This window comes from Bolinopsis microptera, chromosome 9, assembly GCF_026151205.1.
Source record: "Bolinopsis microptera isolate Bmic1 chromosome 9, MBARI_Bmic_1.0, whole genome shotgun sequence".
NCBI classification, from domain to species: Eukaryota; Metazoa; Ctenophora; class Tentaculata; order Lobata; family Bolinopsidae; genus Bolinopsis; species Bolinopsis microptera.
The window spans coordinates 10,331,893-10,358,969 of NC_087080.1; the positions used below are offsets into that span (position 1 = coordinate 10,331,893).

General features: G+C 39.1%; 3 protein-coding genes across 5 annotated transcripts in view; 1 reads left to right on the plus strand and 2 right to left on the minus strand.

Annotated features, from left to right (window-relative positions):
• Positions 1 to 23,116, minus strand: part of LOC134820882 (cilia- and flagella-associated protein 144-like) — a 66,074-nt gene extending 42,958 nt beyond the window's left edge. The window contains exon 1 of the mRNA XM_063831531.1: positions 23,104 to 23,116. The gene's annotated coding sequence lies outside the window, so the exon portion shown is untranslated. The remainder of the gene's footprint in view (positions 1 to 23,103) is intronic.
• The window catches only part of LOC134820866 (neurogenic locus notch homolog protein 2-like), a 54,763-nt gene extending 31,647 nt beyond the window's left edge, over positions 1 to 23,116 (minus strand). The window contains exon 1 of one of the 2 annotated variants that reach the window (XM_063831512.1): positions 16,417 to 17,047. In XM_063831512.1, coding sequence (XP_063687582.1) covers positions 16,417 to 17,008 — 592 coding nt within the window. In that variant the 5' untranslated portion in view covers positions 17,009 to 17,047. Of the gene's footprint in view, positions 1 to 16,416; positions 17,048 to 23,102 lie in introns of those variants that run through there. The other variant, XM_063831513.1, reaches the window with a different exon arrangement.
• LOC134820877 (uncharacterized) lies at positions 8,453 to 26,959 on the plus strand. 2 transcript variants are annotated; one of them, XM_063831523.1, is made up of 4 exons: positions 8,453 to 8,460; positions 25,558 to 25,904; positions 26,047 to 26,196; positions 26,358 to 26,959. In XM_063831523.1, exons 2-4 carry the CDS (start codon positions 25,567 to 25,569, stop codon positions 26,710 to 26,712), a joined length of 843 nt encoding a protein of 280 aa, XP_063687593.1. In that variant the 5' UTR covers positions 8,453 to 8,460; positions 25,558 to 25,566; the 3' UTR covers positions 26,713 to 26,959. The 2 variants fall into 2 exon arrangements, with proteins under 2 accessions (XP_063687593.1, XP_063687594.1); XM_063831524.1 differs by lacking the exon at positions 26,047 to 26,196.
• Positions 26,960 to 27,077: the final 118 nt, after the last annotated feature.

Sequence of the window (27,077 nt, forward strand, 5' to 3'; positions counted from 1 at the left end):
TCGATTGTTGGATTCCTAAGTTTTTAAGTGAAGGTATGTGAACTTATTAATTTAAGTGAAGGTATGTGAACTTAATTACAGTGCACCATCTTATGATGAGTCAATTATTGGTCTTGATAGGTGTCAGTGATTGCATGTTGATTGGTAAGCAAGTTATTTAAACACAAAGACCAGTGGGATGGTGATAAAACTGTAAAGGGAAGAACCATTGAATGTTTTAAATTGTACTGCGATGATTTTCATTATAAGGAGTAAATTGCAAAGTGGACAGAATGACAAAGATGGAATTTAGGCAATAACTTAATCATCGATAATTATAAAATGAGTCGCATGTGACAGCGCTTATGAAATTACTCTCCTAAATAACAAATCATTGCTCTGTCCGCGTCATATCAACGCCTAATCTGGTAAATGTCCCGGTTGAAATGGTAATTATAACAACAATACTTGGTTTCAAGATATAAAGGTGCACCAGTCACCACTACACACTTCCTTAATAACATATCACGAAAGTTGATTAGCCAATTTCGAGAAATTCGAGAAAACTGTCAAGAAATGCGATAAATGAGAGGGTAAGTGTGGGGTGACGTCATCTTGTCAATCTCTGACGTAATGTGAACCTGGAAGTAGATCTGAAGACATTCAGAGAGCATGCCTGCACTGCAAGATTAACCAGGAAATGAAAGAAACATACGGACTGATAGACCAGGCTAACCGGCATGCGATAGAAAATACTCGACACAATGAACGTCTAGCAGTGCGGTATAAGTGCGGTATAAGTGCGGTATAAGTGCGGTATAAGCGCGGTGTACCTATTTTCATACCTCCTGAGAATGCACGATGCAGCTGTTTGAAGTTTTCCCGCAGGGTGACTACTGACTACTGATTGGTTGTAATATAAAAAGCTACCATTAAATCCCTGCAATCACGAATGTTGAAGATGCGACTTCCAATACCAAGTAGTTATATAATAGCGACAGATTTCAGAGGTTTTCTACGTAGTGGAAGGGCGGAACGGATTATAATGGACGTGATGAATATCCAGGAGGATTTGTGTAGGAATGGCATTTAATTAAATTGTGGTGTTTTAGGGCCAATTTAAAGTTTGGTACTAGACTGTTCCAGTCTACAGAATATATGAAGATATGAGTAAAGAGGCCAGGGAGTGTCTTGATAAATAGTTGTAGCTGGCTAAGTACCACGTGGGTTGGTTTAAAGCGAATATTTAATGGGGTATTAAACCGGGTAATTTATATATAAAATAAACGTTTAACAGAGTAATTTATATAAATCCGAGAGAAGCAGCAGACGAAAAGCTCACGTATTTAAGTGGGAGACAAAATCAAGTTAATAATTTAAACTCGAGAAATCCTTTAGGTTAGGTACTGATTAACTATAAAACTACTGGAACTTGAGACAGCTGCCTGCCCAAGATGCCACCTGGAGAGTTTTGAGCAACAGAACTGAGCTGAACAATAATAAACTGATAAAACACGGCTAGACTGAGTCTAAGTAGCAGGGACCCTCCCACTGTTATTATAAACACTCCTCCAATCCAGTGCTAGTACACTCCTACACACACACCCACCCCCTCCCCCGTACAGTCAACCAGCAGCACATTCCGCCACAATTCAAAACAAATCCCGCATGAGTTCCCCGCATATTCCGCATATATTCGCATATATTCCGCACGAGTGCAGCGCACACTGTTCCGAGTGTCCAGATGAAGTGAGGGTGACGCATCAAGCAACAGACAAGAGACGACTACACACGATTATCTATCATCGTGTGTAACAACCGTGCACAGCAAACAAACATAGAGAATCCGTGGGGGAGTGACTACTGACTGAGCTCAATCTACCTCTCCCTCTCTCTCTTTCTCTTATCCTCTGGAATTTTAGTGATGTAAAGCACGTCGTGTATAGGCTTATATCTAGGGTTCGAGAAGTTTTTGTGATATTTAAACTGTAGAGCTATTTTTGGGTTACATTTCAAAGGTGCGAATTTTCAGAGATAATAATCAGTTTTTTGGACAGATGGTATAAAAATAGAATTTCGTCTGGGTTTCGAGGAGTAAACGGTCGGTAAAAAACGTGAATCCAAAATGGAAAGGTAAACATAATATGATTCTTTATGGTTGTGGTAAGCATAAAAAGCAGTAAAACGGGTTATGTTACTGGATTAAATAATATGTATTATCTAATGTACAAGCATAATGATAGTCATACCATCATGATTAACGTCGCCTAACGGTAAAATAGAAGTATAAGGTCCGACCAGACGGAAGAAAGAGAAATTAAAACATATGGTGTCACGTACAACCGTGTCATGTCACTCAAAAACGTCGCACAACGTCGCACAACGTCATAACACGTGCCGATAGGTAATGATAGCGACTGTCAAACCAGATAGAAGAAAGCAGAACGAAACACACATAAGCTACAAACGTCCAACTTCATATATATAATATATATATATTCAGGATATCATTATTTAATGTAATCGGTCTGATCACGTCTAACTGTACAAGTGATTGGATACACCAGCGTCTAACTACACTACGCTCAATGTAATTAACGTAATTAGCATAAGTAACGTTAGTACCACGTTCAATTGCAATGATGCATCCGACATCTTTGGCTGGCTAATTGGGAGGCCGTTAGAGAGACCGACTTCCTTGAGCTGAAACCTCAATACTTCTGGTAGTAGTTTCTCAGGGTACTTTTATTGCTATCGAAGCATTACTATTGGCAACATAGCTCAACTATCATTATCTGCGACCGCATGGCTCGAGAAATTATATTCGTTCCTCATTAAATACAACGATAATAATATTCTTAATATTGGCTGATAGCTATTATTACAGATCCGATGGTTCGAGGCCGTGTAACTTCAGCACTATTAATTTTAAATTACCGTGGATTGTATACGAGTGTGGCGGTTTACAGAGATCAGCTCTTAGATACAACCCTTTTTGGTGATAAGGACCAAATATGTAAAGCTAGTCGCTAAAGCTCACTCAATGATGAGGCGTCAATACCGAATATTATTTAGCGGAGATGTTCGTTAAATATTTAGTCGACTGCGTGAATATAAAGGCTATAAAGTAAAATATTGATTTAAGCAGCGAGGAAGTTACTTGACTTAATGTAACCTATTATAGCAAGTCTCGACATGGTATTTATTTTACTGGAGCATAGTACAATAGATTATAATATGGGTTATACAGAATGACCTAACAAGTTATTTATAATCCATACTCTACTATCAAAACTTCTCCACCACAACTTCATTACCTCATCCTCTCCTATCACCTATCTACTATCCACCACGTGATCCGCTATCTGTCACGTGATCCACTATCTGTTACTCGACCTTAACAAGAACTATCTACTACCAGCCACTATTGTAACACAGTCCAATTACAACATAGCACTTGGCTGACTTTACAGCTAGCCTGACTAAAGTATGCCAGTTAACAGCCAATAACCGGTGGCAATTAACCGGACAATCGTCCAGCATAGTGCTCTAGACTGCACTGTAGCTGTTAGTACGACTACTACCCGATATATCACCCCGGTAATGAGCGTGAAGCGTATCGTCATTGGCGGGAATCAGTACAGGTATTGACAATCTGCCATTGAGAGAGCGCTGCAAGGATCTGTTATCAGGAGCGTATTAAGGAGCGTAATAAATAACTGTTAGACCGTGGGATTGAAACTTTAGTAGCTCGCTTGGTGCAGGAGTGTTATATTGATGAAGGAGTGTTAGTGGACAGACGACAAGTCGACCATACAGGGCCGGGTATTCATGTATCACGGATATTATTATTTCTATCGGCACAAGTTGATGATACAGACGGCTAGGTTGCATTTATACGGAGTTATTTGCTGGTTATATCCTATGATAATCCTGGTATTACATCCTGGTAGGAGCATAATATTATCAGGGCGGGATTATGTCACGTGGTAGCAGATCTATTAGTGAATAGGAGACACTGAACATTAGAGGTATGGTAAATATGTTTTATTAAGTTCTTGTTCTTGGTAGGAGCAACTGATCATAATCTAAAATGAAGTTTTATAAAATTTCTAAATTTCATTAAATATTGCACCATATTTAGTTTCTCCATCTATACCTTGGAGAGCATCAGATGTCAGCTTAAAAACCTTGACAATAACACCAAATAAGTCCTTTAACACCAGCTGATCGACATCTCCACCCAAATATTTAACTACATTATTTTAATTAAATATAAAATGTAAAAATCTTCTTGGTTGTTCTTGACATGAGACAAAATTCGAATTGGATCTTACAAATATCGTTAATCCGGTAGCCAGAAAGATTAATTTTTATCAGACATGTTTAAAAGGATGTTTAGAGAACCCAGATAAGATGTCAGAACCTTTAATACTGGACGAGAATTGCTCGCACTGCACTCGAGAGATTCGTATCATTCATATCATTAAACAAGCCTGTCTCTCAGCTGTAAAGCGTGACATTTGAACCAGAAAATGTGACGGATTGTTGGATTGATCCGGGTATTTAGCCGAGTCTGCAACAACTAGAGGATTCCTTCCTTGCGCACAATTACTCTCCTTAATGAACACTGTAAAACATGGAAAACTCTCCAGCCAATCACAATCCCGGGATTGTGACACGTGTTGTGGTGTCAGGATGATGATTGGTTGTCATGGTGATCACGGGGACCATGGTGTGCAGTTGTTTTGTCTGCAACTGTTAATGTCTAGTCTACGTGATACAGCGCTGAAATTTCAACTAGCTAAGACTAAATATTCGGCATACCCAAATAAACTGTTGTATAATTCCATGAATCAAACTTGTATTTCAAAGTTATCTAGCCTAGCTCTAGGTTTCATGAAATTTGAATATGTCTCATTAACACGAACAAAGACGAAGGGTGTATCCTTTACAGAAATTGAGGGAAATTGAGGGAAATTAAAAGCAATAATGGGCAATTTCAGACCTTTTCAAAACGCAACGTCAATGTGATGCAAGAAATACCAACCTGGTATAAAGATCTTAGTAAACCATATTTGAGTTGATTGATCCTGAGCGTCAGTAACTATTTAAATTTAATGAGGGTGAAGTAGTTGATACCGCGCTGCAGCAACATCAAATAAATATGCAGCGAGATTCGCTGTTTCAAACCGTTTATTTTAACGACCCAAATCGCCGTTTAGTGCACCGCGACCGCTGCAGCCAAATTAATATTATACGTCTGAAGTCCGGGGTCTCGTCCAGGGAGAAGTTCTTGATTGGGGAGTTCATTAGAAGTTGAACAGTGTTCGACTACTTACAATTTAGTGAGTAACATGCAGCATGAAGCTGACCAAGACAATAATATGTGAGTAGAATAGGAGAGTAGAATAGGTTGTTACTTCTGGAATTGCAGAATGTCTACTATACAGGTATTTCGGTTGGAATGATAGGAATTACGTGCAACGGATGAGTGGAATGATTGAAAGCAGGCTCAGTAATTTTGTAAAACTAAAGAATGAACGAAATAATTAGCTGCGACATACGTTACATTGTAACGGGTTGGGTGAACGGAATAATTGAATGCAACTGTATACGTAACACTGTAACGGATGAAAAGAATGAATTAATAATGTCTGCACCCGAACAAGTCCCCTGCATCGCTCAGCCACCAGCGAGTGTGAGAAAAAACTCCTACATCACACATCTGTCATGTATCTTGATATTATTCACTATACCTCATCATGTTTTGATATAAACGAATTTATTGATATGTTGAAAGTGATTGACTGCTCTCCAAGTATGTTGTGCAAGTCCCCTGCCAAGATCTGGTTTTTTCCCCTGAAAACCAATCAGAATGCAGCTGTAACACCACGTGACCCCGCGCAACCAATCAGGCTGCAGGTGCGGTGCCTCGTGACCCGACTATATGCTACTCCAGTGGATACAGACTTTTAAAAACCTCAGGCCCCGGGGTATCTCCGGAGAATGTTTTCTCACGGAGACCGGCCAATCAGGAGGTAAACCTGACTAATCAACCACTCAGAGAGCAGTATCAGCCCACGTGACAGCAAGATCAGCCAATCAAGGTGGAGAGATTTCCTGAAATCAATCAAGGTAATTGAAGGTGATGTTTGCATGGTGTGTGTCTCCCGTATAGGGGGCCCCGGACGGATTGTACACAGAACACTGTACTAAAGTTATTAGCAGTATATCATCATGTACATCAGCCGCTCCAAATTCTTCCCCTTTTTATCACATTTTGCAGAGAACCCATGCTTACAGGAGTGCACGCAACATTTAATGCCACCTTCTCCATATTTTCAGAGTTGATGAAGTAATGATACCGCTTTGTGAGCAACCGAGCGCTGTGTCACATCATTGACCAGCCAACACAGTGCAATAAAGCGCTAAACTCTGGCCCGTGCTAGGAGAAATGCGGTACATTAAAAACTGCGTAATTGGATGTCATTGTTTCGACCATCATTTTGTCGGCCGCAATGGAAGGATAATAATAGAGCCCAATTTACTGATATCAACACGGTCCTGATTCTTGACAAAGCCCGGTTTAATCCATCCAGCTCTGTCTCTCTTTGCACACTGGTCACGTGCACTGCGCACAGGAAGTCCAGTGCGGATCTGCCGTTATTAGACTACGTAAGCGACTAAAATATAACCTGGAAAACAAATGGCTCAATCTTATCAGTGGTATCTGTTAGGAATTTTAACTTATTTATTAATGTGGTGTCTCAGTAAATGTCCTGGTCAGCAGAGTGTGAGAAGTGGAAACTTGTGTCCGGTTTCAAAACTTAATAATTAACTTGAAACTTAATAATTAACTTGAAACTTAATAATTAACTTAGAAATACTCTTCACTAAATACTGTAATTTAGCAGCTGCTTACTCAAAAATTAGCATCAGATTCATCAAAAATTATACGTACTCATTTATATTTTATTATATATTAAGGAATAAACAGATGTGTAGCTCAAAATACGGGACGGTGATCGAATTGTTACAATGTATGTCTCTAATCAAGGCTAGACTGGTTTAAAAATAAGCACAAATAATAGACGAGCTTGTTAGAACAAAGACCACCTTTAAATGTTAGCCACGAAAATCACTCCCTTCACCACAGTTTCCTGTGTACAAAAGCAGACAAATACACCAACAAATACAATGATGCAAAATAACAGCACGTACCATGAGATAAAACTAAATACGTTCTGTAAGATAATTTGGAGATCAGTGCAACAAAAAAGGAAAGAGGCACGGCGATAATACGACAAGCCGGCTAAATAATAATTAGCTTGATCTACTGGGACTGAAGTGTGAAAACATACCTTGTTAACAGCAATCACAAATATGCACACCTAACAAGATATAATGTATACAATCTGATCTTCTGGTTGAGTGTGTGTTCTGTGGGTAGTTTCAGGATATAAAGCGCACACATCTTATATATTATATGATATATAGTAAAACAGAAGTGAAAAACGTGATAACACGGTCGCTTAGCCACGTGATGCTGCCGGGCACTGAGATGGGATGTGTACAATTTTTTAATATAATAAATCGGTTGTGTTAGTAATTCAAGTGTACATATTTCTTACTCTAAATCTAGAAATTCAAGTATACATTTCTTACTCTAAATCTACCTTCGGGGGAACTGCCACAGTCATTGGAATTAGGGAATTTAGGAAGAGTTTCTTACGTCATCATTCACACCTACCATTGCTTAATTTAAAATATTAACATATTCAAATATGTGATAATTTTTCAAATGAGTGTTCGGCAGGATTTCAGGAAGTGTGGCCCGTAGATTCGTAACTTGTGTTGGATTTGGGGTGGCAGGCAGGAAAACGCAAGCAAGATTGGATTTGGCAGTCTTACAATTTCAAGATAACTAGAGATAACGTGATTAAACGGTCAGGAGCCTAAATTTGGAGAAGGAATTTCCGCGAGGTAAGACCGCGTTTAAAATCTAACAAGTCGCAAGTTTAACGCTGTTGTGTTAGCAGTGTTCCATCCGCATTTAATAGTATAAATTTATCTTCTCCTGTTTAATTTAAAATGTATTATTTTCGGAAACCATTTTGCACCTGGTTATGGTTATGGAAATACCATCCAGGTAGAATAACCCATAAAGTATGTGTTATGGACTAAGTTATTGTAGAATTTCGATCAAATCTGAAATAAATAATTTCGGCAAATATTCTGTAAATTCTGAAGTTCTGATATAAAGAGCCAGACATAAATACATAGGGAGACACTGATCTTAAATACAATTATGGAGCACCAGCTACAGTTTCTGAGTTCAGGTAAATGCGGCGAGCCATTTTACCCCGTTTTACCAAATATGATCATAAACCAGAATCTTAAAATAGAGCACATTCTCTCCACGCTTTCTTTTAAAGTTTTAATACTTTCAACGCTACTAGATATGTAACAAATAATTTGAGATCATTATGAATACGATGTCGTTACATTTAAACGTAGAACAATTATTCCTTATCCTGATAAGAGCCTTTTTCTTGTCGCAATAAACGGGAAAACTACAAATTTTGCCCGGAAACATTACGCTTCCTCTTTATCAACTCAGCCAGCAGTGAAAGGGAATGAAACAACGGAGAAACACCAAGTGTTAATAATGAGGACTACATTTGGCACTGAAGTTACACACCAACAACTCAACTCAAAACATTCTTACGAATTATCACAAATAAACCAGATGCAGAACTTTAATTGCCGGGCAGGTCAAACCTGAGAAAAAAGGTGAGAGTACGAAATGAATGGAGAGAGGGACACGGGACTGCAACATATTTTCCCACTAGTCCGGCTCCGACCCCGGACGATAAGGGATCTGTCATTGGCTAACAGGAAGTCACGTGACCAGAACACCAGTGCTAATTAAACCGGGAACCCCTTGAAGAGATGTGAATTATAACCCGAAATACCATCATGATCTCCACTCGCACAGTACAGAGTAGCCTGGGATCGGGAGACAACCTGGAGCACACACGGCGGCTAGCCTGTCAACAGGGAACCCAACATCACGTGATGTGGAACACGTGATCCCGCTCCAGGAAATCCATTGATCAGCCGGGGACTGGGGGGAAAAACTCCGATTCTTGGTGTTGCACCGTGTCAGCTGTGTTACATCACACATTACCACCGTGGGGATCCAGCTCTCTCTCTCCCTCTTTCTCTCCAACTTCCCAGAATTGTTAGCAGAAGAGATAAAGCTACCTTATCTCCCTCTATTTTCTCACAGGTATTACCACTTATTGAAATCTCATTAGGGGCATTTGTGAGAGCGGAATCAGGGATGAAGTGGAGTCTGCATGGCCTCCCCACCTGTCTGCACCCTATCAAGTACTTTGTAACCAACAGGATCAATCATGTCATTTGCTCGGTCAGGCTGTTTTTGCAAAGCTTATTAACACAAAAACGGCCTGGTTGCAGGATCTTTTGCAGAATAAGTAAGTTGAGAATACAGAAGGAACTAAAAGGCAGAATCTTACATTTGATGGAAATTGCAGTAAGCAGAAAAACATTCTCGCTTTACTTTTTCTGCCTAAATATTTAAATTTAGTAGCTGTCCTGGTAAGGTTGCACACGTGTGGTGCACGTGTGGTGTGGTGCACATGTAGTGTGCTATATTTGGAGCGTATGGCAGGGCTCCAAGCCCTGAGCTGGGGTTGGGAGGGCGGGTGTAGTGGCACTACTACACCAGCACTGTAGTGCGGACACTGCTAGGAAAATGGTCTTCCTGGCGAGGAATCCTCCAAACTGTAGCCGACGCTGCTTGGTGTGTTCCCTCACCCCTCACGTGTGTGTGTGTGTGTTGGCCAACTTGAAGCTTTACTTAGTTACAACCAATAATAGTGTTTTATAGTCATTGGGATATTTCGACTAGTCTGCTGGATCTTAATCATTGTCCCCCCCCCCCCCCTCTACAAAACCACATACAAAACCTTGAAATCATTAAAACTACACAAAACCTTGAAATCATCAAACTTAATCAAGTATTAAGTTATAATCGTGTCTAGGACCAGACCTCGTATCTCTTTGTTACGAGAACGAATTTGTCACATGCCTGCTTGGTGTGTTCCACTGGCCCCTCCCGCAAAATGGGAAGGAAGTTAGCCTAAATTGTTCCGTTTTGACAAAATCAAAGTACAAAGTAGAATGAAGATGAGAGCTCAGACTTCTGCTAGCAGTTAAAGGGTTAGGTGCTCAAAGTTAGGTATCACTGTGAAATGTTGACGTAACCATATCGCTTTTCGGAAAAAGGGACAATATCATGAAAAATATATTTATATAATTTGAAATATTATCGCAATTTATCGAGAGCCTTGGATATGATATTATACTTATGAATATTCTATCACACGTGTACAAAAAATAAATCCCAGTCATCCAACGACCAGTTTATTGAACCTTTGCCAGCATATTAACTCTGAATGTGAGCCTGTCCAATGTCCTCACAGGGTCACACTCGCGCCCTGCCGTGACTCTGTGGCAATCTTCTGTAGCAATACAAGTCCCGTAATGGGTATTTAATGAGCCTGTAATTAGCAGATAATGATCCCTCCACTTATTGCATGCCTGGGTAATCAATACTTGTGAGTCTCAGCCAATATATGAACATAATAGCCGAGTAAGATTTAAGTACACTCTGAGTCGGACCACGTGGTATGTCAGGTGACCACGTGGTCGGTCACGCGACCACGTATCTTGATTTGAATATGACAATTTATCAGGTATTATTGCTTGTCAGAAAGATCCGGAGAGAGCTCCTCTCTCTCTCTCAGTTTATGAAACACACAAACAGTTGTTGAACTAACACTGAAGTTCAATGTGACAACAAAAAGAGAGACCTGTACAGTGTACTCTACACAGTACACACGTGTACTTGTCACGTGTACACAGTACACACGTGTACTTGTCACGTGTACTTGTCACGTGGTATGTCAGCTGATTGCTGGTATCAGAGATATCAGATAAAATGTGTGGGATACCACGTACCGTGTAGGCACACCTATATTAGCGGATGTTCTTTTATTTGTACAATAACTGGCAGTTCAGGGACCAGGGTTGAGAAAGACAAGATACGCTATTATTATATAAACCGTGAGGAAGATATGAAGAAAGTATTTGTAGGTAGAATGTTATCTGAAAGAGCAAGACTATAACTCATTAAACTGTAAATATGCGTGATCTGTAGAGCAGGGTGTAAATGCTGCCAGGGCGGGAACAGGTACAGACTACATCACATATGATACTGTAAACCAACACTGGTCACAATCTTGGACACTTGTACTTAACACACACCCTGAAATGAAATTTAGTGGTGGGGAAGTGTGCGGTCTTATGCCAAGGTCAGGATCAAATTACTTGTGTCGCAGAGGGGGCGCGGGCCGGGTTGAAAATTGGAACGGACCTAGAATGTGGTATTGGAATGGAGCAGTGGATGGAAATCCAGAGCTTTTACAAAATGCTATGCGTCCTGATATATCATGTATTATTATGTCACATTATATGTGTCACTGGTTACGAGTGACATTATGCCATATGCTATTAAATAATGACGTCAAGATATCAGATATATGGAAACCGATGGAAAGGAGTATAATAGCTTGCTGTGCAGAATCATCTCCATTAAGGGGGCGCAAATATTTCAGATATTCCAACGAAATCAATAAAATGTTAGGAATGAGAATTTGGAAATACCATGAAACCTACAGTATGGTTAGGAAGGCTACTCTAACGTAAGTCAGTTAATAGCTTGACTTCGGCATGTAATCAAATCCAGTATAAAGAAAATCAAGTACTGGTTATGAGCATAAAGCATAATGTGCCCATTGCTATGATAATTCATGGCATGACTTAATTTCAAATTGAGCAATTATATTGATTTGAACACTATTCACGTCAACCAAGCGGCTAATCGTAGTAATCGACGATCAGCACCATCGCTGGATTTCATGATTAGAACTTTTTAAATTCAACGAAAATCAGATTAAACGGAATACAAATAAACAGCTGTTGCCCAAATATGTGAGTTATGTATGCACACAGCCACAGAATTATTTAAAATATTTCACAGCTATTTCCACAACAACTACCACAAAAGAGAGGAACACGTCACACTGCCCGACATTCGGGTCATCAGAGGTGCGATATACAGCAATCTAGAGCAAACACACAACTTAGCAAAGGACACGCGTATTGGATGTATCATTTAAACACTTTACTAATATTCAAAACACGATGGGACAGGAATAACCGGGAGGAGCCCCGGGGGTGCCTTACAGATCTAATTAATTACATTACACCGCCGCCAGGTTATACACATAACCCTCAGGGGTCGTGGAAAGGTCACGTGGTGTAGTTCCCGTCCGGTGATTGGCTGCGAGGAAGTCAGGTGGGAGGGTTGGGGCCGGCTATTGGTGGGTTTGTGCGAGGTGTTCAAGAGCAGGGACTGTGTGTGACACGCACATTGCACTCGGTTTACGTTTCTGGAAAAAACGGTTGTTTTACGGTCCAGGGGTTTATATGTCCCAGAACAGTGGAGCAAACATGAAGTTGGAGCTGGAGTTGAGACGGTGTATTAACTAATCGATCAGAAAATGAAAATTAATTAATTACACATTAAATTAATTATCAGATCACATATTAAATACCATTACACTGACTGATATCTGATACTTGACAGTGTGTATTACGAGATGTGACGTTTGTAAAGTACTCGGAATATCCAGATAATGATTTAGAGTCACTGAATACATGAGATAATGTCAGAGTAGAACTGTTGGTCCCCGTTATAATAGTTGGCCAACACAAACCACAATGAAGGTGTTATATTGTCCTTTAAGTCTCCTTGCTAACCACTGTTATACAGTGCACTCCAACCTGTAGACAGCTAAAACGGCAACATTTTTAATAAGAACATCTTTTAGAACATTCTTTTGTCAAATGAAAAAGTCAAAGAGAGGCCGTTTCATAGGTACTCGGCAACAAATGTTTTGCCGAACAAACAAAACGTTTTTTCACACACACAAAAAAAACATAATATTATTTCCTGAATATTTTAATGCACAAGTGGCAGCAGCGCACACATTTAATTGTTGAGTAAGACGTTTACTTTCGAGATCAATTTATATAATTTTATGCTGTACATAACACGAATATAGCTTTCTGTCCAAACACGTGTGAGCCTTGGATAATAATACAGCTACTTACAGATTCTACTCCGATTAAATTGGATCAAAAAGTCTGATTTTGTAGTGAAAATTGAAAGATAAGAGCCAGATAGAGACGCAATTGGGCCTAACTGACAAACCAAAAGGGTGTAACCACAAAACGTAAAGATTACAAATCAGCAGAACTATCAGAGATATCTCTGAACCATTAGCAGAGAGATATAATATCCCTCATAATTAATGCGCCGACTAATACAACTGTTGAAAGGGCAGTAACTGTCCCCTGACAAGAGAGACAACCTACTGAGAGATCAGCTCCTGCTCAGATGGTCGAGAATTCCCACAGTCCCCCAGTTTGTCAGCCCTCAAAGAGCTGTGGTTGCACCAAACATCATCAACTTCAGAGTACAGACTAAATATTGGATCACCCCCGTCATAAAGTTTTAACCCCTGTTTTAACCCCAGTACTACCACTACTATCTGGGGGCCGGTTCCGGGACAATTGTGTAACTAGCTTCAACTGTAGGGCTTACGTCAAGGCTTAGCCTTGATGGGAGAGCTGTGTTAGAAGCGCGGTGCAAACCTCAACAAAAATGTTATTCTTGACTTATTTATATCTGTTAAAACCGGATTTATAGGTCAGTTGATAGGGAATTGACTCATTTGACCTTCGAATAATTAGAAGTGTGAATATGGTTGGTACTTCTGGTGCCACCTGTCTCGTACTTCTGGTTTGTTTTAGTATTACACGTTATATAACGCAAACATGGGCAGCAAGACGTGACAGTTTATAATATGAGATACCATGACATCAGTATATCTTAGATTGGAGGGGTTAGAAGTAAGAATCAAGCAGCTTCACTAAGTCAACAGAGTACACTCGGTGTAAAGTAGAGGAGAGAGTTGAGAGAGTCTCTCCTCGACTGAACCCACAATACAGGAATCATCAATGCGAAGGTCGAACCTGCAGATCTCTCTACTGCTACAGTAATAGTATAGAGATATAGCGCCTAGTGCAGGATGACAGCTAACGGAAGGAGTACTTGTCACATGACTGTCAACTGAGCTGTGGACTGCCTTGCTTGTCACGGACACCCAATACAAATAGTACCTTTATCCCTCTCTTTATACGACGATTATCAAAGGCTGATTTGACATGTGTACTAACGTAGCCAATAGGTCCTATCAAAATGTTCGGATTTAAGAAGTTTATGAGATTCCTAGTACTTACTCAATAACATATAAGGTGCTTTATCGTGATGGAAATAACAGGTCGTTACTAAAATCTTTACATTGTACAATAGCTTTTTGATTTAATAGCGGGTAATCTCAGAGTCATTTCATCGATAAAAGATTGAAGGTTTGTCAAATAAACTGCAATTTGATAATCCTACCGTTGCTAATTACCCTAGATTTTTGCGTCAAAGAAAATTTCAGCAGACGATGGTTAAATGACCTCAAATCAATTACCGCTAAATTAAAATTGTGTACAAGAGCTCCTTTTTGGTACCGCAAACTAGGTCAAGTCCTACTGCATGTCCGCTATGAACTAGGCTCAGTTGCGATCATCCTTAAGGGGGCAGGGGGGGGGGTCCTCATGGAAATTTTCTCAAAATCGATTTTTTAGTTGTTTCTAATAGAGGGGAGTGATGTCTATCAGATGCTTTTAATCCCATAGAAAAATATTGTTCCTAGCCGAAATTATTGCCGGTCAAAGGTCAGCGCTTGTGTGTAATTGTATTGCGCAAGGGATTTTTGATCGCGTGTCCTGAAAATCGACTCTAAAAATCTATCTTCTCCTACATTTTTTGAGCAATCACTCTGAAACTTTCAGGATATGTTCTAGGGACCATTTAGAAGAGATAAGCCGGATGGAATTTTGAGATAGGCCTTTAAAAATTTTTTATTTGATTTTGAAAATCTTGGACCTCGAAAAATCATCACAAAACGAGGTCCAAGATTTTCAAAATCGAATAAAAAATTTTTAAAGGCCCATCTTAAAATTCCATCCGGCTTATCTCTTCTAAATGGTCCCTAGAACATATCCTAAAAGTTTCAGAGTGATTGCTCAAAAAATGTAGGAGAAGATAGATTTTTAGAGTCGATTTTCAGGACGCGCGATCAAAAATCCCTTGCGCAATACAATTACACACAAGCGCTGACCTTTGACCGGCAATAATTTCGGCTAGGAACAATATTTTTCTATGGGATTAAAAGCATCTGATAGACATCACTCCCCTCTATTAGAAACAACTAAAAAATCAATTTTGAGAAAATTTCCATGAGGACCCCCCCCTGCCCCCTTAAAGAAGGGTAATTTTTTTCACACCATTAATTATCACTTGCAATGCTACTATCTGCAAGGCTTACGTACTCAAGAATACCCCGACCAATCTGGATAAGCACATGTTGCACGTGTGACAAATTCCAGCCAACCACAAACGTTGTCAGGATTCTTCTCACAGTCCTTCTTCAACTTGTACACATATTGTAGTTCATCAGAAGGGACTGAGTAATGAATAAAACAATTAATGGTTGTAATGATTATAAATTGACAGAAGTGTCCCGTAGACCAACGTTACTTCCTAATATGTCTTCTTCAGGTGGGTCACGTGAGCAGAACAGGGAACTCTGATTGGGTGGCAGAATCATGTGGTTGACAGGCGGTGGAGTAATTGGCAGGTTGAGGGAATGGAGGAAAACGTGGTTTAGGTTTCATTGTGTGTACAATGTAATCAGGAAAACGCTAGACAGTCCCGTAAATTGTAAACGTTAAGAAAGGAGAGAGAAGAGAGTTGACTTCAGGAGATTAATTAATAGTAAGTACAGTTTGTATTTATCAGGGGGCTTCAATTTCAAGTTGAAATGTACACCCTATACTTTATTTGGAGAGCTTACAAACGTGTTTTTAATGCAATAAAGATATCAGATAAATTATCACGAAACTAGACATTAGTCATTAAATTTAAGTCTCCTGTTGACGCTATGATAACATCGCCCATGGTACAGTATTTTGTAAGGGCTCGGGGGTAATCATCGTAAGGTAATGAGATTTACAGCTTTGGAAACAATTCAGTTTTGAGGCTTATCACTGCAAATTTATCAGTTTAAGAAACCTTTACAGATTGTCTGAAGTGAGTGAGCAGTGAGTGTGCAAATTCATCAACAAATCTGTTACAATGATGCCATTAACTTTAAATGTACTTACAGCGAGGGCATTCACATCTGAAACCGCTGCTACTGTCTTTGTCGTTAACGCAGTTGCCTTCATTTTGACAAGGATTCGGGTCACACATGTTGACAGTAAATCCGCACAGCTGACCATCATAACCAGATTCACATTTGCAGTGAAACGAGCCCACAGTGTTTATACAGGTTCCTCCATTCTGACAAATGTCTGGGTTTTGAGTGCATTCATTTATGTCATTTTCACAGTTGTTGCTTGTATAGCCCTTATCACAGAGGCACTCAAAGTCATCCATCAGAGAGATGCATTTACCGTGATCTCTACATGGATTTTCTCTGCAATGATTAGCATATTCACAGAATGGGCCAGCATAATCACCAGAACAAATGCAGTGATCGTCTATACAGGTTCCACGGTTACAACCGGCCCTTGAACAATCAACCTTGTGGTACTGACACCTCTCACCGGTAAATTCGTCTCGGCACACGCAAACTATCTGATCTGCCTGTTGAGGGTAACAGTCTCCACGTCCGTAGCACGTGTTTTCGGCACAAGTTTCGGAGGTCACAACTTGTAGTATCCCAGCAAATATAATGATGCTTTTAATGAGCATGCTATCACATTACTTCCTGAATGAAAATTTAACTTTGTAAATCTTTGTTTTCAGTTTAAATATATAAATTTGAACAGTTTTTGAATGAAAAAAAAGGATAGTATAATATGACAATGAGCAAAGAAACATGTTCTCTAAATATATTAAATTATGTAAGTTATAAGACGGGGGTTTCCAAATATATAATGCAAACAATTTGTACCTGGAAAATATGGTCCAATCAATTTAAAAACATAGTGCACATGCACTCATAACATAATATTATATTATTATTATTATTATTTATTAATCAACTATATACAGCAAACACAAGATAATATAAATTAAATCATAAAATCGAGTGGCCGAGTAGTCTCGACTCACCCATAACTTCTCCAAAGGCGTCTATCATGAGCTTTGTACACTAAATCGTTGAAATTACTTAAACTAAATCTTTTATTTACAATCACAATAATTTGTTTAGTCATAATGTCTTTTAATAATAAATCAAATAAATTTGAACGAGGTCTGCCCCTCCTTCCTTTGTAGTCAAAACATCCTAAACATGCAAATCTGAAAGATAAGAAGGCGGGAGTGTCATCACCGCTTCTGAGAACGTGCCCAAGCATCTTCCATCTTGCTTTCTTGATCCTTTCAGTAAGGGGTCTGACATTACATCTCTTATATAAATTCTCGTTGCTGATAACCGTAGGCCAATAGGTGTTGATTATCTGTCTCAGATGCTTCCTTTGAAGATAAAAATACAGTTCCATCAAACAAAACCATTTTTTAATTTGAAAATTCAATTAATTATTATATACTAGCACATTATATTCTAGCAGGAACCCGTTTTACCCTAAAATGATGTCAAGATATAGCAATATCTATTTATTCATTAAGTGATTTTGACACCACTTGGGGGTCAAAATTTTAGGACCTTAAGTTCTTACTCCTTGGGTCACAATATTTAATTTTTCAACTACCTGCCGAAGCGGTGGGTTGGGAGCCCCCCCTGGGATCATTTCGTCCGTAAAATTTTACACAATATAAAAGCTACAATAAATTATCTATAAAATTTACATAAACAAACTTAAGTCTAAGAGACCTCGAAGATTGTCTTCTGAGGTATGAGATATGTCAGGATTTTTGTCTTCCTCTGTTCCCCTGAGTGCTAGAAGTGTGCTTCGTAGCAGATCAAACCTGAATCGTGTTCTGATGTGGTTTTTGACCTGGCAGGGCTCTTAGCTTCTTTATTGTGGTCAGCTATCATCAAGAAAACAACACAGTGCAGAGTGGTACTGGTCCCATACCTCCAGATGTTGTAAAGACTAGTGGGACAAAGGACCCTTTCTCTGACTGAAGCTTCATCCTAGCCTGGGTGTTGGTCTTCCTGGAGAATGAAGTTGGTTGGACAGGCAGGAGTGCAGGTTCTATCCTTACACTTGGCTTGTTGAAGGAAGAGTGTCTCTTATGGCATTATGGCACATGGAAACATATCCACCTAATTTACAATCAAGGGCATGGTAGACACTGTTCACATTTCCGCAGGCACATTTAGAGGGCACTCCTTGGATCTTTCAACCATAGAGTAGGCGTATGCTGTCTTGGAACTCTTGCTTGTTTAGAACAGAGTTGAGGTCCGTTAGAGGTAATGCAAGTTGATGCTCCCTTCTCTCTTGCTTGGCTTAAGTGGTTCTTAAGAAGATGATCTGACCCATTATAAAGCATCTTGAACCTTTGCCAAGAAGCTAGGCTAACACTGACATACAAAAGCGGAAAGCCAAACCCGGTTTGATTGTTTTGTCTCGTTCTGTGACCTGTGTTCTTAAAATATCGGTGTACACTTTAATTTTTCTTTTAACTTTGTAGTTTGTTACTTGTTAGTTAATACTTAATTATTCGTTAGTGTATGCATTATTTATTATCGGTTATTAAATTTCATAAGACATTGTGTAAAATGATTTCACACATGTGTAGGTCATTATGCAGTGGCGTTGCGCGCAAATAACTTAAAGTTAATAAAGTTAATTTTTTGACAGCTAGTAAAATGCGCGCGCACCTACGTACGTCACGTCATGTTTCGACCAGTTAAATCAGTGGTATGTACTATGTAGTAAGAACTTAACGTGAAAAGCTTTAGAGCAGAGATGTATTACTTTCTGAACAGCTTATTCTACACAATAACATCATCATAGTGCTTACCAAAACAGAAATCTGAAATATGAAGTCATTCAGCCGATCACCAGGAGTTAACCCGGTGAACTTCGCTGTACTATAAACTATTTAATTAGAATTAGGTCCGGCAAAAAATGTAGAACGTAAAACATTTAACTTCACAAGCTCAAAATAAGGCAATTAACTTTAATGCAAGAACTGGAGAAAAGTAATTTTATGCATTTCTATGCCCTTCTGAGGGGTAAAATAAATAAATAAATAAAGTCAATTTTTACAGCACAGCAATATATATCTAAATATCAGATCCTCTGTAATCATAATGTATAAAAAAAGGAGCTTTTCTCAAGGGGTTTTCAGGGTTAAAAATTGCCCGGCTTCGCTATCGGAGAGGGCCAGGCCCCCCAAACCCCCTCAGTCCTTCGACCGGACACCTAAGTAAACCAAAAGTCTGGTCCCACGAGCCGCCTATGACCTTGGGGATAGAAACTATTCATCTGTTTCCTCAGTTCTTTTTTTTTCAAAAAAGGTGATATCCTAGTTTTGTTGGTTGATTAAACTCACAAGATCTTTAGTGAGTGCCACTAAGTATGCATATTCACGAGATGCTATCCTGACGGGATTGGTGATAGCTAGGCCTCCACATCGAACAGGGAGTTCAAAGATACCTCCCTCGTGCTGATTGACTGGGCGACCGAGGAGGGCTGGAATGAGCACATGCATGATCTAACTCTATACTTCACAATGAAATAGCTTTTCACTGTATGTAGTTTCTAAGTGCAGTAGCTACTCATATAATTTTGATAAATAGTTGTAAATGTAGCCTTCGTCCTTCGTCCCTCCAGTTCTTCGTCATCAGACAAATTTACTCAACAACATCAACTCTCGAGAAAATACCATGGCAAGTCTCAGAAAAGAAGCTGAGTGCTCAGACGTTTGGATGAAACCTCCATTTCCTCCAGAATTTTCTTCGATGACTCATCCATTTGCCGCCTTAGATGTCATTGTCAATCTTCGTGCACTGTATTCGAGAAGGAGAAAAGATAAGGTACTGGAAATTCTAAAAAGATCACTTGAACCGAGCGTGCTTAATCGCTCAACACTCTATCTTCGACATTTTTCAACAAGCAACAAGGGCCCCCGACAGTTGAAACCAACTCGAATCGATGTATTTTCGGATGCTGATTTCGAATCAACGTGACAAAATGCTCCCCTGGCAAGATATTGACGAAAACCTGTATCGATCACGTGATATGACCGTATAAATGATAAAGAAGTTAGTCTAATTTCTCGTTAGGCTTAGAGTTTCAGTATATGCTTTTAGGGATTGGGTTAGGGTTGGGTTTTGTAGGTCTATAACTTACCAATAGTAGAGGCTCTTACGGGCAAAAAGACGTGTTTTCTGCTACGAGTTTAGGGACCTAACCGCTAATTGGACACAATAGTATGATGTCTAAGGATCGATAATATGTTAAGAAGTATAAATTTGGCCTTATTAGTCACGTGCTATACCAATGCGCGTTTTAAACTTTGACAGTCTATTACTCTAAGGCAAATAGAGTAATTATATTCATATTTTGTCAGCAATAAGATCACATTATTTTCTATTTGGTGTGAAAATATGAGCTAGAACAGACATAATCTCGCTGAGTTATAGCTGTTTGAAATTAATGATGAACGCGCGGGTGCCAATTGATAACAACTAAATGCTTTTGCGCGTAGTGCGCGTCGAAAATTTGGCAAAAACGCTTGCGGAGTGACAATATTCAAACTTCGATAAAGTATATGAAGTGGGTACTTCTCGGAAAGGAAACATTTAGGCAAACACTATGTGACTATTTTTGGATTGATTTAATACAACTGCAAAAAAATATTCAAACTTCAAGCAAAAAAGTTAAAATTTTTACCACTTTTTTGGATTTTTACCCCCAAAAAAATAGAGGGATTTTTCAAATTTTTATATCATCTTGTGCGGCTGTGTTATAGCTATCTCCATGCAAGTTTTGGCGACATGCCAACAAAATTAACTTGTTCAAAATATCAAAAAACATGGTTTTTTGGCCTATTTTTGGCCCAAAAATCGGTTTTTTGCAATTTTACCCCCAAAAAGTCAGTCCAATCATCTTAAAACCACTTTTAATCGATTCTACGGTCAAAAATACGTCTAGTAAGGTGTATCTGGGGTCCTTAGCGTATCGAGCAGACAATGCCCGTAAGAGCCTCTACTACAAGTAAAGACGCGCGCCAAGTGGGACTCGTCGAAGGTCTCTAATATTTGAAACAAATATTTTACGAGTATCACCCGTTTAGAGGGTTAGGATTTCGAACACAAAATAGTTATTCAGGGTCAGCTAGCCAGAGGACGGATTGAAAAAATTACTTGACAGTCGAGTGTAAAGTGATTGGCTTTTAGTAATTCACTCGCCCAAAAATTTCACGTGACTTTGGTTTTTATGGTTTTGCAGCCGTACAAAACGGTTTTACATAAACCCTAATCCCAACCCTAACCCTAACCATAACCCCGAAGCTAACCATAACCCTTTATAAATCTTTATTCCACTGGGAAGTTTTTAAAATAGGATAATGTTTTTGATGAAATTGTTTTTAAATATTGTATTTGATAATTAATTAATGTTGGTGGGGAAATATTTATTATATATTTTTTCACACAGTGCAATGATAGTTTGTAAACATGTGTGATGATGTGATGTCATAAATTGTACTTTACTTTACTTTACTTTTACCACAATACAACCCTAACCCTAACCCGAGCCTTAAACAATCGAATTCGTATTTTACTAGCCTGTCACGTGACCAAAACGGTTTTTTGGCCAAAACTCTCCAAGGAAGCATTTTTACCTTTACTTACGTCATGGGGGGGGGTGATTCGGAATCAGCGTCCAAAAATACATTGATTTATATCACTTTCATGCCCAAAGGGCCTTTTCACAAGAATTTTCTTAAAATTTGGGTGAGCGATTTATGAGGAGCGAAAGCATGATTAATCATCATCTCATTGCTCTATCCAGAGCCCTTGCGCTTGCAGTAGCGCGCGCCCGCCTCACGGCGCGCCCGAAGTGGCGCGAAAGCACATGGTTAGGTGAAATCATCTCACTTGAACCTCTCATCTAGATCTTCTTGAATACATGTACAAGACATTAGGAGGCTCAGGACTATGCTTTACTGGGCGGCACTCAACCTGTCATTCCGCCGAATCTCTATAATATGTTTATGAACATAATAGCTTGGGGTCCCCAGGTAAGACCATGCTGCATGACCAAAGTTATAAAATGGATATTGTATCATGTATGTTTATAACTTACCAAGACGCATGATTAAACATTAACGTAACACTACAGTGACGCCCTCTTCAACCTTATTCTTTCATATAATTCCAACATTGATCATTGATCATGCAGCGCATGCATTACATGTGAATTACATTTCAGTCCACAGTCAATATTTGAAACAAATATTTTGCGAGTTGTAGCGCGATGCAATGTACTATTTAACTGGGCCGCACCGCGCATCTTCTCGCGACCACATTATTATTTGATGCGTGGCGCGGCCCATATCAGTGCTTCGCATGGCCCATAGTAAAACGGCAATGGGGGTCACGACGTGATACATGACAATAGCTGGCCGGCGGTGAAGTCACTCACAAAGTAGCTTTCAAGTTTGGTTGTTTGTGTGTGCTTAGTGGTAGGACAGAGGTACGGTAAATACTTTTCTGCCGTTTCCTCAATCGAAATTTCACATTTTGTACTAAATTTGTAACCTGTGACCAACCAGTATTAGTAAGGTCAGTGTGAGTGACACAGGTTACTAGTTACCATTGAGGTGGTTTTTAAGATGTGATTTATTTCCTGTCCAGTTCAAATTCCATCCAGTATTCCTTCATTTATACAATTTTACTTATACATTATATTTCAAAGTTTATAGCGCTCAAATTATTTGTCCACTGTAGAGTACAGTAATACACACTTTATAAAGTGTGAAGTATACTGCAGAGTAACAGTAACACACTTAATATTTAATATCAAAATAAAAGCGTCTGCGGACTTAAATTGTCATGTTTTCCGAAGTTATAGAGTTTCAAAGTTTCATGCGGTTTCATTTATTTTATTTAGAATTTAGTCAAACTTATCCATCAACAAGATTAAGTGGAGCTTAAGTCAACAGCCAAACCCCCCATCCCCCCGCAGAGCGGGGTCGGCGGGGGCTTTTAGTAATTCGCTCGCCCAAAAATTTCACGTGACTTTGGTTTTTATGGTTTTACAGCCGTACAAAACAGTTTCTTAAACATTAAAATTTGGGCGAGCGATTTAGTAGGAGCGGTCGGCGGGGCCCTTCGTTACGCCACTGGCCGTACCTACGGCCCGTAGGTTAATATAACTTACTTCCATCTCTCTACTCTCTTCGCTTGGTTTATTTAATTATAATTTAACTCGAACTAGCGGAAATTGTATACGACTACGAGTACATACATTATTATCGGAAAACAAAAAGATATTAAAGGTGACGGCGTCGGCCAACATGAACAGTTTCGAAGTTTCATGCGGTTTCAGTTATTTTATTTAGAATTTAGTCAAACTTATCCATCAACAAGATTAAGTGGAGCTTAAGTCAACAGGTTTCCACTATCTTTGGAGAGGAAGACGCATCCTATGATGATATCTTTCATCCTGTGAGTGTGAGACTGAGATACCGTAAACAATTATACGTGCGTTGAGCGTAACGAGTTCATATTTTAATTCGCAACTGTCATTTTATTAATGCAATGCCTCAGCTTCATCATTGCATTATTAATAAAATGACAGTTGCGAATTAAAATATTAACTTTGCTATACTGTTACTAAATTTGTAAATCATAACTGTGACCAAAGTTTGTCAGTTAATATATGACATTAATTTGTTACAACTTTTCTCATGATGGGAGTTATACTCGTAGTCATACTGGTTGAACTTGACGTAGTTAAAAATTACGCTACGTGTTTTCATGAGGCAAACGATAACAGTTATGGGATATAACAAGAGAAGTTTGATTCAGATAGCCACTATTTCTCTTGCTGCCTCGTCAAATATTCGTCCAAAATCTAAATTTCAGAGTGAACATGGTCATGGCTTAATCTGTGGTTCTAATTTTCCAAAGGCCTTTTCCGACGCGGTTTTGAATTCGTATAATTCTTGATCATAGAAATATTAGTTGTACTTATGACAGGGGTGTAGGAATGATTTTCTTCCCAAGGGGGCCAAAATCTTATGAGTTTTTAAAATTTAGCACACGTGTGCTACAGCCTGAATTTTAAAAGCAGTAAAAAGTTCAGTTTTAACCATACCATGCCTGCAAACAATTTTAAGTTTACGGCAGGATGACCTTAGCGAAGGCTGGAAATTGATAACATTTTTTTGGCAGATGGATACTATAAAAATTTTTTTTATAATTGCGAAATTTGTTTGATAATTTTTCACGTGCAAAAGGCCTAGCTGAGCAATTCAAATAATACGATTATAAATGCATATTAGGGCCTGCGACCGGGTGGTGTAGTGGTAACACGATCGCCTCCCAAGCAGAAGACCCGGGTTCAAATCCGGTCGGATGCAAGTCGGCCAGTTACCAAGCTGTGATTTGGTACAGCTTCGGCTGGTGATACACACTCTCTGGCTCGTAGGACTAACCCCCCTACAGCTAGTATAGTGCCTCAGCACAGAGTGGCTTAGGGTTACTGAAAAGGAGATAAGCACCTCAGGCCATCCCAACGTTCGGGAGAGACCTGCCCTTGTATCTTGTTGTTGTATTAGGGCCTGCAAGCACCTTTTGCAAAATAAGTGTAGTTCGAAAAAGGGATGCAATTTCAGGAAATTTACTTCCAGAATTGAAATCTAGCAATGTGAAATGATAAATCCAGCAAAATTTTTGTGCCAATTTAAGGGTCAAAGGATAAAGTCCTGCAAATTTGAAAGATATGCTTACAGTAATTATACTTATAGGTCTCACTCTCAAAAAGGGTGCAAGGAGGGAGAATCTGGACCAATTTTTGGAAAATTTGTTTTAAGGAATGAAATTTGAATTCTAGCAATGAGGAATGTAAATTTGTACTACAAGGGGGGACTATCGTGCAGTTAGACAGGATAGGCCAAATGAGGCCAAAAAAGTTGACCTATGAGTTTCGATCGTTGGTTGTCCATGTGGTCTGAACTCAGAAATTATGTCTATTTGGTTTCAAATTCTATATCTCATCAGCCGCAGTTTCTCCTCATCATAAATAATCTTTCATCCTGTGAGTGTGAGACTGAGATGCCGTAAACAATGTCAATACGTGCGTTGATTGTAGCGAGATGCCGTGACTATTCCGTTTTTAATCTAACAAAAATTAACCACAACTTTCTGATGCTTCAGCAGAACTATGGCCTTCCTGAAATTGATGGTGTTCTCTGCAGTAGCGATCGTGCTCGCTTCAAGCAAGAAGGGGGGTTCCGCAGTTTCTGTTGAGGAGTTGCGTGAACTGCTGGTGTCTTCTATGCAGACGACTATATCTTTAACAGCTGTAGTCGAACAGCAGACAAAGAGTATCAGTGAAATCACAAACTTCGTGGACGAAGCAAAAGAAGAGATCAAGGATTTGAAAAGTAAGATTGAAAGTCTGGGGCAGAAAGACGAAGAACAGACAGGGATCGAGGAACTCGAGGAGAAATTAGTGAAGGAAATTGAAGCACTGAAAGAAACATGTGCCGAGGAATTGAAGTAAGTAAACAGTTTATAGCTGTAGTTGTATATGGTTCTTTGAATTCACGAGGAAAATTCTCTGAGAGTTTAACTGTCGCAATAGCTAATAAAGTTGATTTATAAGTAGATAACTTGTAAATTTAAACCTTCCTCGTCGCAGAGCCAGTGTGGACGAAGGAAAAGAAGAGATCAACGACTTGAAAAGTAAAATCGAAAGTCTGGGGCAGAAAGACGAAGAACAAACAGGGATCAAGGAAAAATTAGTAAAGGAAATTGAAGCACTGAAAGAAACATTTGCCGAGGAATTGAAGTAAGTAAACACTAACAGTTTATACTTATAGCAGTAGTTATAAATTTAATATGGTTCTTTGAATTCACGAGGAAAACTCTCAAAGAGTTTAACTGTTGCAATAATTAATAAAGTTGATCTATAAGTAGATAACTTGCAAATTTAAACCTTCCTCGTCGCAGAGCCAGAAAGAATGACGTGATGGTGGTAAGCGGAGAGGAGAATCTGAGGGAGGAGCGCTGTGCGAAAGTGTGTGCTGGAACCTCAGTCAGGGGAGCAACCAACTGGGTGGATTACAGCTCGAACGGAATCTACGCAGACGTTGACATCAGCAAGTGTGGGTTCGTGACAATTCCAACTGTGACTTCCTCTCTTGAGGGCACCACCTCTCATTGGACTACGACAGGGAGCTCGGAGATTTATAGTGTGACTACCGGAACTTTTAGGATCTACCTGGTGGCTCAAAGTGGCAGAGGCGGTGGTGCGAATAAAATGGGTTGGAACGTGGAGTGGATCGCGGTGGGTTATACCTGCTGATGTTTCTACTAGTACTGGATCCAAATGCATGAGACTTTATTTTATTGTTAAACTTTTATTTAAAGTTTTTACATCAAAGAAAAGAATGATAATACAAATTTAAAAATAAAAATCAGCTGATAAATATTATTAAACCAAGAAAAAAATTAATTTTTTAATAAGATGAGTATCTATATTATTGATTTTAATGAAAATATTAATGTTTAATAAAAGATGTTTACAGTAGTTTTAAATTTTATTGCACGAACAGTAGTTTTATTGAAAAATACCATTTACTAATCAAAACATCCTGTTCAAATTCTGTTAGCAAATGACAGAAATTCATTTCTGCTGACGTCAGCAAGGCTCAGACCCCCTCCCCCGTC